The sequence below is a fragment of the Podarcis raffonei genome, chromosome 5 (assembly GCF_027172205.1).
Source record: "Podarcis raffonei isolate rPodRaf1 chromosome 5, rPodRaf1.pri, whole genome shotgun sequence".
NCBI classification, from domain to species: domain Eukaryota; kingdom Metazoa; phylum Chordata; class Lepidosauria; order Squamata; family Lacertidae; genus Podarcis; species Podarcis raffonei.
In genome coordinates this window covers 23,893,453-23,905,617 of record NC_070606.1, presented here as the reverse complement: position 1 = coordinate 23,905,617, position 12,165 = coordinate 23,893,453, and the positions used below count along the sequence as shown (strand labels likewise).

General features: G+C 42.8%; 1 protein-coding gene across 4 annotated transcripts in view; it reads right to left on the bottom strand.

Annotated features, from left to right (window-relative positions):
* Window positions 1-404: 404 nt before the first annotated feature.
* The window catches only part of NRG3 (neuregulin 3), a 593,829-nt gene continuing 582,068 nt past the window's right edge, over window positions 405-12,165 (bottom strand). For all 4 annotated transcript variants that reach the window (XM_053388226.1, XM_053388225.1, XM_053388227.1 and 1 more), the window contains 2 exons: window positions 7,268-7,438; window positions 405-4,042 (listed from right to left, as the gene is read on the bottom strand). In XM_053388226.1, the coding sequence (XP_053244201.1) occupies window positions 3,538-4,042; window positions 7,268-7,438 (676 nt within the window). In that variant the 3' untranslated portion in view covers window positions 405-3,537. The remainder of the gene's footprint in view (window positions 4,043-7,267; window positions 7,439-12,165) is intronic.

Below are 12,165 nucleotides of genomic sequence, written 5' to 3'. Positions count from 1 at the left end.
GGCACACCTAGCTTGGACCAAAGCCCAGGAGTTCTGAAATATTGACTAATGAAATCACTGGCTGTCGCTTTATAGATGGATGCCTTCCCGTGCCTTTGAAATGACCTGTTTCACATGATGGTTAAAGCAGAGCAGAATTTTTCCTAGTACCGGTACCTCTTGAATTTGTGTGTGTGTGTGTACATACAGCAACCTGCTATACTATTTTGTGCAGTCTGAGTAAGGAATTAAAATGCTTGACTGAAGTGAGTGTGGGATGGGGTGGGGGGAAGCGTTCATAGTACAAACTGTTAATTCAGATTAAGATTTACCCGTGCCAGCATATCTTGACACACCTCCCCTGCATCGAATTTGTGAGATGAAGTTGTATTCTTAACAAATAAGTACACTAGTCTTTCAGATGGTTAATATTAATGTCTCTCTATTCAAACATGCTGAAAACTGAATAGAACAGTTAACATATAACAGTCACACATCCTTTGCTGGATACAGAGAGCATTGCTAACACAAATGGAAGATTTCCCACCGTTTCAGATCTTCATCTCTCATGTCAATTAAAAAAAGAAACCAAGAAACCACATCAACTGACCATTAATACATTGCTGCTCTGCTCTTCCTCCTTTTGAGGATGGCAAAATGATAGAATGCTTTAAGAAAGGCATTGCCAAAATCAGATTTGTTTTTTTTCTCCAGCAGAAATCATGCAGTGTGTTTCCAGTAGATTTTTAAGACTGGTTAGAAGGGGAGGTTCTTTGTTTGCTCCCCACTCCAGCAAAACAGCCAACTCTGTGTTCATTGTCTTTTCCTATGATTCTGGGTAGCACCCCAACCCCAACCCCTTTTATCCAATCTTATGAGAACTTCTGACATTGGTGGAAAAGTATAATTTGTGGTACCATTCTGGATCAGATCAGTCAGTTTGCACTGAAATACCGCTTTAGTGAAAACACACAGCAAAGATTAGAGCCATAGAAAGTTATGTAAACAGGACAATTCCATCAACATTGGGGAAAAACAAAAAAAGGGATTTGTGTGTCTACGGATTTTGAATGGTGTCGGGGATTTGTGAATGGCAAGTAAAACAAGTGGCATTTTTAAAGCATCTTTATCCAGTTCATTTGACGGGGAGTAAAATATTGCTTTCTTCTCATTATCACAGGAACATATCTACTGTGCTATTTTGGAAACCTGGCTCTTGAGAAAACTTGGGAATCAAGGTAATGCAGTTTTTTATAACAATATTCTGGCTGTGGATTAGAGTATTAATGTATTCCATCTATATAGTGTGCATATATTTTAGAAAATATGATGTCTATCATTAAAGAGGGAAGGCTGTTTGGTCTATTTTTTTCCTTTTCTTTACTATAGAGAGTAATTTGTACAAACAGTTTAAGCAGATGATACTCTTGTTTTAAAAATAAAAAAGTACTAATACATAGGTTGTTACTGAACACAAGTTCTTTATTCTGATGCCATATTGTGGTTTGTGGTTAAATAAAAACAATACAAAAGAAATTTCAAGTTCTTAGGAAAACCCCAACTGGCAAGTTTATCTTATTTTTAAGGACCTGATTTTGTGCTCACCCAGATCTCCATTAATATCAATGAATATTTTCTAAAACCACTTTGGCTCAGTGGATTGCACGATGTGTAAAAGAAGCATCTGAGGACAGATTGCTGCTAATGTGTCCATTCAAATCCAGGGGTCTCCCTACACTTAGGATTGTGTGATCCAGGTTTTAAGGTTGAAAACCTAAGGGCAGCTCTGGCCTTTTACAATTTGCAGGGAGAACAAGACTTATACTTCCCATTTCCATGTAACCCCTGAAGGAAAACCGGCACACGTCCCATACAATGAGATGTGCAGCTTTTGCTAAGGATGATACGGAAAAGCAGGAAGTGCCAGAGAGCTGAATTTTCTGTTTTTATCATCCAATGCTGCTCTACACATGGACAATGGGAAATTAACATATACAAACTGATCATTTCCTCTCTGAGGGGCCCAAAGGAACTTTGGATCATGTCCAGTGAAGATGCTTCACTTGGTTATGGATCAGGTTGAAAGTGAATGGGAATATTAGACATGAAAGTAAATTAAAGTGACAATCGCATATATATATGCCGAATACAGAAACACACAAGATCCTCCAGGCCCCTGGACAAGGAGTTAATAAAATTAAAACGCACACGTATGCACATACTTGAGCAGTCCCTCTGGAGTTCACAAATGACTTCCAAGAATAACATTCTGACAATACTCGAAATTCCATGGCAAACGTAATGTGGTTTAAGCTGTGGGCTTTTGTTGTGTTGTTTGAAAATAAAATGAAATAGGTAATATACACACAGGCTGCGTATCTGCCACGAGTAACCTTCCTCTCAAGTAGAATTTTTTTTCTGGTTTGAAATTAAGAGGGGGAGGAAATTGTTTCCAAATAAAAGTCATTGATAGCGAGTGCTGAAGTGAGAAGAAAACATCCTTAGATTTACCTACTAGAGTAGTGCTCATTTGGATCAAACCTCCTGGTATTAAAAAATAAAAAATAAAATACCATAAAGCATCCACACTTGCTGAAGTGCTAGAATTTAAGTCTTGATGTCACACATTCTAGTTTTTGCAGGGGAGTAACATATTTGCATTAGGGATATGCTTAAACTCCCCTGAGAAATGTTACTAGACTTACCAAAACCATTTTGGATTCCTGCAAAGCATCACTGGAGGACGACCTAAATTTCCAAATCCCCTTCTCCCTTACAACAACCTCCTGCAATCCTGGCAAAGCTGCTATGACTTCATTCAGAATTCCTTGTTTGTTTTGCTTGTGGAACGAATGGCCAAACTCACGTTGGATTTCATTTCCAGTGATATTTTGGTATGGCTCATTCGGATTTGTTTTACAAATCTGGATCAGTGACAAAACTCTTGTGTTAAACAGTGGTCTGAATTGTGGAGGCTGTGGGAGCCAGACTACTCAAAAGGGATTGTGGTTAGGAGGCATGGGGGAGCACTGGGCACAATGCCACTGTCACCCAAGCGAGCCCCATTGAAACAGCGAAATAAGAACAGTAACTGTGCTCTTGCTCCCATTCATTTCAGTGGAAGATGTGCTGGTAAAATGCCCAACAACAGTTCTCATGTAGCACTCTTCTGAAATTCATACATCTAAGGTGTTGTGCCAGACTAAACCTTTAAACAGGACATCTGTAAAATTGTGAAACTGCGTTTTGTAAGCCCGGAGGAAACAACAGAATAAGGGGGTGGGAGAAAACTGGAAGAAAGGAAGAAAAAATAAATAAATCAAAATTTCTGATTGTTTTCCCTCCTGGTACCTCTCTTTCCCTTAAAAAAATATTTTGTTAAAAAACACTGTTATGAGGGCGATAGACTATTTGGTTTCTTCTAAGTAGATGCTCTTAAATTAATGCATATAAATAATTTGTATTTAATTTCCTCTCTTTCCTGTTTAGCAAAGCTTCAAATGCACAGATCCGTACATCCCTCCCACCCCCCACCCCTACCCTCACCCCCGGTCAAAGTCACTTGACTGACGCTGAGTCTCTTTTCATTTCACTTTTTAAGACAAACTGTGCCTCTTGTTCCGATTTCACCACAGGACTCATGGGCAGAAATGCTGTGTTTTCACTTGTACTGTTCTTGGCGTCGGCATTTGACAGCGCAAAGTCCTCCGACCTCCTTGTGTCAGTCAGGATTCGGATCTGCTCCTGGACAGTTTCTAACAATATTTTGACTTCTTGTTGTTCTGCAATAAGACAACTGCTGGCTGGGGCACTCACATTAACAAGTTCAGTGGAATAGGAGTTTTTGCACCATTTGATGCCTGTTATGTCTGAAACGTTTTGTGTCTGCATGCAGGCTTCGTCTAAGCCCACCGAAGGAATGATGGGGACGGAACTGGCCCGTGGAGATGGATAGCCAACCATATCCTTTGGAGCCACGCTAGTAAAATAAGAGCTTGTCTCTCTTGAAGGCAGTTGCATATTTATTGAAGTATTCTGTGGTGTTTTTAAACCAGTAGATAACCTAGAGGAGAGGAAAGGTATGAGACGTGTTAGCTTTTCCCAAAGGCACACTGATACAGCAGGATAGATAAATTCATTTCACAAAAATGTATTGGGAGATGCATGAGAAATTGCACAAGTCCCTGAGCAATTGCACTAGACTTACTGAAATTCCTTCACCTTTTCTTAGCTGCTCTGCCTCCAAATTTGCTTCAGATTTAATTCTGTGAAAAATTAATTTTCAGGGACCAGGGTGCCTGAAGGGAAACTTCCTTCCTGTTCCATATACTCAAGTCGTATGAAATCTGGCAAGTGGTCAAATGAGGATCAGACATTTTCGATAAGGGCCACCTCCCCATGGAACTCTCTGCCAGGGAAGATCTTTGGTAAGTTTTAGAAGCTGGTGAAAGTTGGTCATTCTGTGGGCCAATGCAATGAAACTCTCCTATCATGACAATGTAAGTTTGCCCGACAGTCATGTGTAAATGGAGATTCCTGCATAGTCAGGTTTTTTCTACCCCAACACAGGACCAATATGTTAAATATATTGGCTTAATTCAATTTATCCTTTGGTGTTTCACTACTTTATTCCTGGCCTCTATGTACAGTCTTAAGTTTAATACAGTCCACCCGTGCTTTCCCATTTTTGTTGGTGAAAAAATTAACACCCAGCTATTTGAATTAGTCTGTCTGATCAACCGAGTGGCATTTAGCATCCAGTTGTAACATGGTTTATGACAAAAAATAATAGCTTTGTTTGAGCATAATTAATAGCTAAATGTTTTGCCAACCATAAATCACTCTTTCCCCTCTGCAATCTTCATAGCTCTAGTGGATTTTGTGCCAGTGGGATCATATTGTTTGGAGCGGGACTTTGGAGTGGGGGAACCTGTTGTGAACTGATGTGTATCAGTCTGAACTCAGGGGATGGTTTATCCCTGTACGTCACAGCATGAGCAGGGCTTTTTTCCCAGCAGAAACTCGCTGGAACTGCATGCAGCACCTCTAATCTGGGCCCCGGAAGTGGGAGGAAATGCCTCACCAAAGCCCTGTTGCACCTCTGCTCATGAGGAGTAGGGCTGGGCGATATCTGCTTTCCAATATTGTAATATACCAGTGGCGCTGTGGGTTAAACCACAGAGCCTAGGGCTTGCCGATCAGAAGGTCGGCAGTTCAAATCCCTATGACGGGGTGAGCTTGGTCCCTGCTCCTGCCAACCTAGCTGTTCGAAAGCACGTCAAAGTGCAAGTAGATAAATAGGTGCCGCTCTGGCAGGAAGGTAAACGGCGTTTCCGTGCGCTGCTCTGGTTCGCCAGAAGCGGATTAGTTATGCTGGCCACATGACCCAGAAGCTATATGCCGACTCCCTCGGCCAATAAAGCAAGATGAGCACCGCAACCCCAGAGTCGGTCACGACTGGACCTAATGGTCAGGGGTCCTTTTACCTTTACAAAACATTTTACTATGGCAGTATATCACAATGTTGGAAAGGAGCTCATGTCAAAGCTGTGGCGGATGAGGCAGGCGTCCTAACACTCAGTTTGTATGCCTGCCTCATCCGCTGCCATGGCATTGGGGGGGGGGAGGGAGCAGGCTTCCTCTCCATCACAGGTAGGACAACCTGTTCGCATCTCCCACCACCCGTCCCAAGGCAGTGGTGGGAGCAGAGGCAGCATCTGCCCCTGCCTTGAGATGGGAAGGCTCAGATGGGGTGGCGGCTGTGCTGCTTTGAGCCTTCTTGCCCCCCGGCTGAGCAAGCCCCCTGTCCCCTCCAGCATGTATGAGCCGGAGGGACATGTGGCTTGCTGAAGTGGAGGGAGGAACAAGCTGCATTGAAGCTCGCCGACGCAGCTTGTTTCTCCATCTGTAACAGGAGGGTAGAGTTCGGTGGCGGTTTCACTCAACGGTATGTCGCTGGTGAAACCACCACCGCTCCTAATCTGCCTCCAGTGCCCAGTGTGCTGAGGGAGAAACAAGCTAGAGGCAGTTTTACCAGTGATATACCGCACTGAGTGAAACAGCATCACACTCTGCCCTCATACAATGCAGAGGGAACAAGCTGCCTGGCTGAGGTGCCAGTATAGCTTGTTCCTCCCTCCACGTCTTTAAACTGCTTGGCTGAGGAACGTGCTGCTACCCTTGCCTCCGCCAAGCAGTTTTATGGAGCCCTGAACTGCCAGCGGTGGGGTGGGGTGGGGTGGGGCCTCTGTTAAAGTTCTCCCCCTTCCCAGCTCTGATTGCTCACGAGTAGGAGCAGGGGCACATGCAGCCTTGCTTGGCTACTGCCTGGCTGCCTGCATCCAGGAGGGGGGGCTGGCTCCCTGCCCTTGGGTACTGTAACCCCATCTTCAGGGAGTTGGGGATGAGGTAGCTTGCCCCCCCCCAAGCAGCAGGCTGGGGCCAGCTGCATTAGCCCCAGCCCACTGGGGTGAAAGTGCCTCAGCTCCCATGGTGAGAGCGGAAGCAGTTTCACCCTGTGCCAATGCAGCATCTTTCAACATGGCGGTTGATTGTCAAACCGCAATGTTGAAAACACAGCATCGCCCACCTCTAGTGGCTTTGTTAAACTGCTCTGCTGAGATGTGGGCAGCCGCATGCCCCTCAGCGGAGCGGTTTAAGGAAGTCTCCGCCTGTGCCGCCTCTTTCTCCTATGTGAAGGTGCCTGAGGCAGCCCCCCCAAATGGAGCCTGAGGGAGGCTGCCTCTGGCTCATGGGGAGATTCCACCCCCCCAAGACATCCTCTTTGGGCTCTGGGGTGGGTCTTCTGTGGGAGGTGCATTCTGGCACGGGGCATGAGTATAAATGAGTGACATAAATATGCCTCTAGCACTTTGCTTGCCCTTGGTGCAGGCCTAATATGGGCCTCACCTCAAGAAATACTTCACACCCTGAAAAAGGTCAACATCAAAGCACGTTGCTAGCAAAGCATGTTCAAATTCCTGAATGGAGGCCTCCAAGCTAATGGTGGTATAGGAGACAGACAAAGAGATGGCCAGGGTCAGTTAATCACTCACCATCACAGGTCTGGCAGGAGGGGGTACCATTTTGTGGTTTTCCTCAGGTGCCAGCATGTTTTGGGCTAACCTTGGCCCAAAGGGAAGGGTATTGCTGAAAGCTACCCAATAAGCTTTGGTGTTCATTGAATTTTTTTAGACACATTTTTTCATCTTTGTCTACTTTTTCATGTTTTGCTTTAGTTTGAAGCTGATGGAAATATTGGCTGGCTCCTGTTGTTTTTCTTGCCTACCTTTGACAAGGTATTGTCTCCTGATCTGTGATCCTTGACTCTTCTAGTTGTTGGTATGCTGGTCCTGTGATCCCATTGAACCTGCCCCGAGGTAAGGGAGGAGTCCTCCGAAAGGCATTCCTGTGGAGCATCCCGGTTCGTTGACCTGGGCTGCAGCATGAAGAGAGACTTCTGGGAACAAGGACACAAGAGAAACCATCAGCGCTTTCACCATGTAAACCCATGAAAGATGAAATGCAATATTACTAATTCATGGAGTGCAGCATTTTAATCCTGTTTTTTTTTTAAATAAATGCCAGTTCAAAATTCTACAGAATTAGTGAGTCACAATTCTAGCTTTACGTTCTACCCTTATTTTTCTGCTCCTACACCTGGAGAAATAGAATAAAGAGATTGATGCTACAAATGTTGAAAGCATTTGTTCTTGTGAGAATGTATTGTATGCTTGTCTGATTCACCCACTGTGGCTAGCCCTGCTTCTGGGGGCTCAAGAGTTCAAATAAATCTGTGGGTAATTCAGACATGGCAATGGATCAGCACAGTAATGCCTTTGATTCAAGGAGCTACAGCAGAGAGATGTTCATAATGGTATGAGGTACTTTCTCCTGCTAATGCCTGCAGTGGGATAGCATTCAAAAGCCACACCCCTGAATCACTGCCAAAGTGGCAAAACAGTGTAAGGAGCAGCCCCTTTCAACTGCATTTACACAATTGTTACCATCAATTAGCTCTTGTTCCAGACTCTGAGCTACACCATCACTTTTCCATTGAACAAAGCTGGAACTTGGAGCAGGCATACTCTAAACAGTCAAATATACCCAGCTCTTCCTCGAGGTATGTGACAAAAATCACATATTCCAATTAATCAAGCAGTGGCTCTACGACCACAAAAGACAGAGCTTGTTACCTCATACTCCGAGATCTTGTTCTCCCGGGGGCTTAGGTATCACAATATCCTACAGAACCTGTGCCAAATATCTAAAGGATCTACTACTCCCTTCCCATTGAAGAGCCTTTATGCTTGCAAGACTAAATGCTTTCCTCTCTGCAGTGACCAAAGGCAGATTCTCACACATTCCATTTCAAGCCCGTTTGTGTGTCTGCAATCAAGAAGTACCTGATTCAATGGACCACATTCTCTTAGATTGCCCTTTACATGGCAGACCTTGCCAACTGATGCTGAGCAAAATGTTGGACCTCCAGCCCACAACTCCGAGAAGAAGCCAAAGAAGGTTTCTCCTGGCAGATCAGGACAAAGATATTACTGCTTTAGTAGCTTCCTTTTTAGCCACAGTTTTACCCAAAAGGGTTCCCGGTGAACTATCCTTTCGGAAAATAGGGCATTGCAGAATATCCAAATGCACATGGCCATAGTGGGACCTTATAACCCTTGATAGCTTCACCCTTGTCTTTTTAATTATTCCAGTTACTTGAAACATGCCAATAAAGGTATTTGATGGATATACCCAGCTCTAGATCCTCCAGAAGCACCTCTGAAGCAGACATGTTGACAAGCCTAAGATGAAGCCCAGATCAAAAGGACATGTCTGCCATGTGACAAGTGGGAAGAACAATTATGAATCCATGTGTTTTGGATCAGGACATCACTGATGCTCCAGAAATGGGTGAGAAAACAAGGCCAACTTCCTGACACCACATTCTGTCCACATACTAATTCTATACTAGTTAGGGCTTCAGGGTCAAGTGAGGTCCTCTTAAGGAGGAAACATATCACTGTCCTTCAAGGTAGAGGGTACTACCCCCACTTAAACTACGAAGCATTCATCACTCCCTGGATCTGGTCAACATCTACTTTCCGCTGCCTTCTTCATTTGCGAGAACCAATCAATTTACCAAGACTGTTGACAACCTAGGTTGTCATCAGTTAGATGCTCGAAGTATTGGTTCAATGTGGACACTATGTCTAGATGAAGAAACTGCTTAAAAAACAAAGCCATGCTCACATTTTCCTCCCATTGCACATGCTTGTCTCCCCGTGGAGTCAAACATGTTTATGAAGCACAAAACACACACCACTGCGTTTACAACAACTCCAAGAGCAAACACTTCTGTCCCCGTATGTTACTAAACAAAGCTGATTATCCATCGCATTATGGACAAGCACTTTCAGAAGCAGATTTTGTTTCCTCCAGCCTGGAGAGCTTCAACAGGAGGGAACACTATTTAGGCAATCAGAATGTGAGATAGAAATCAAAAGGTAATTTATTGCGTGCAACATCTGTCTGAAAACGTGAGGCGGGGGCTTGTGCAAGATCTGTGCACCTGCAGATGCTGCAACATACTTAACTAGGATGCTTCGCAAGAAGCAGAAGTCTTAATCTGGCTGGGAAGATCCCTAGGAAGGCATTAGAACCATCAGCATCTAGCTTCTGTTGGCAGGTAAGCCGATTACAGCTGTGCAAAACAGAATCACAACCAATGCAATGGATCCCAGGGTGCTTTTCATGGGGAAGACAGAGACCTATGCTGAAACGTTTTTATCTCTGGGAGAGAGGCAAGCAAATGCTTTGCCACCTCTTCTTTGCCACAGTTTCCAAGAAAAAGAAAAGAGGGAGAATAAAGCACACATTATGTGCTTCCTCTAGGACCAGTTCATATGCCCACATCTTATTTGCTCCGTCTTTGCACTTGCGTGGGACATTGAGCAAAAGCTCACAAGCTGTGATGCATTTGGAGTTCTGAATCTGTTACATATCTATATTCTCAACAGAAGAATATTTACTTTGTACTAGAGGGGAAAGGGAATAAATGTTAAGATGCATTCAAAGTTTCTGAATGTGAAGGTTTCCAATTCCTAGGTTCAATATTAGGTTTTACCATGGAATTAAAAATTAGGCTTTGGGGAATATTGATCATTTTGATAGGAATAAAATATGAAACAACATCAACGGTCAAATACCATTACCTTTTAAATACAACAGCGTACTTTAAAAATGCAGTCAAATGCAAAATAAATATTATATTGCATGTAAATAATGTCAAGTATAGAATATTATTGTAGGTCAGCTATCAAATATGCTAATGTGCTCATCACATGCCAACTATTACACGGTGCAAAATACCAGCTCTCAAATATGGACATCAACTATAGGGTGTATAGGTATAAAATGCTTGGTGAATATTTAACAAATCTTTGATTAATCAGGAGGACATGAAAATTTGTAGAGGAGAATTTCTGGAAACAAATTAATTACAGACGGAACAAGGGATCTCAAGAAGTCAAAGAGCCTTCCTAGTAGAAACATAACTGTAAAGAATGGACAGTTGAGCCCCACAGACAGCGGTAAAACTTAAGAACGCCAACCTCTGTGGTAAACTCTGGCTAGCAGACACAATCCAAAGGAAAATTATGCTGATGGTTTATATTTTTAGGGTGTCCATCAACCAATTCCTCTTGGTAGTTAACTTGCCAGATTTAACTGCTCTTTTCCCCACTGTGAAATCAATACACGAGGAGACCTCTCATATACTACTTTTAACTTCCAGAAACAGTACAGATCATGGCATATATAGCACAAATTGCTGCATAGCCACAACTTTCATCTCATTCAGTTCATTTTTGCTTTTCCCAACTCCCTGTACATTATCAACGATCATATTCAGTTGCATACAGATTCTTTCTTGTAAGGTGGTTTGCCACATGTACACAGCAATTAAACACTGTACAAGAAGAATCCTGATCATATGTACTTCTAATACAGAAGTAAATCTGGGGGTAAATTAGAGCGCAGATTCTAGTGGATTCTTGTAAATTCTAGTACCAGAATTTACACAACATATAGGCCTACAATATAGGCCTTCTGGGACATTTTCAACTGCACAGAGATAAAGTGTCCTCAGATTGGAGCCACTTCTTTCTGTATACAAAAATTGATTGTTTTTTTTTTGGGGGGGGGGTTGTAGTTTTAAAAGGTTTATAAGAAAACTCCCTGAATTTTATATTGGGTGCTTTTTGTTGTTTTTGCCAACCTTTTCCCCTACAACAACAACAACAAAAACCCTGAAAAATTAATCCAGGGATACAGATTTAAGAGTTCCAAAAGTTTTATTTTTGAAAACCAAGAAAAGTCTGAGACAAAAAAGAAGTCCAATAAATCTATTGATTATTGCCACTGGGGTGTTTTACTTTTATTTTGTCCTAGCTAATGTTAATGTATTGGGGGTTTAAAAAGGGGCGGGGACCAGACACCAATTGTGTGACTTTTTCGGGGAAGCAGACTTTAGTGCCTTTCCTTCTGAGATGGCACCCATAGCTGTCTGGGGGCATTTTATGATATCAGGATACATTTAAATTTAGCCCTGGGTAGAAAATCCATACCCCCCCCAAAAAACAACCCATTTTTCAGGAGTCTAAGTTAGTGAATCACACTAAGATTGTGTTTTTGCAGTGTTCTGCCAATGTACATGCACATGTTGGTACTATGGGCTGGGGAAAGGTTGCAAAAGAATAGGAGGAACTGAAAACTGTGACAAGCTGCACATGTTCCAGGGAAAAACATTGTTCCAGACATTCTTCCAGTGAAGCTAAAATCCAGGACTAGCAGAAGGCAAGGCAGAGACAAACCCACTGAACAAGAAATGAACAGAACTTGGAAATTATTTCTCCCTGGAACATGGGCTGAGAATTCCAATGAGAATTCGGATTCACATCTAAGCAACTAGTCACAAGTAACTAAGCTTCAATTTTGGCTTTAAAGCAAGATTAGTAGGTATATGGGAAATGTGGATGCGAGAGAAACAAGCAAATCTAACTATCTACTTATCTAATAATCTTAGTTGACATTTTGCAGGATAAATCTATGTTTATGGGTCTGCAAATCCAACTTACTGCACTTGTGCTTGTACTCTGAGGCAAGGTAGAAAAAGAGAAAGGAAAT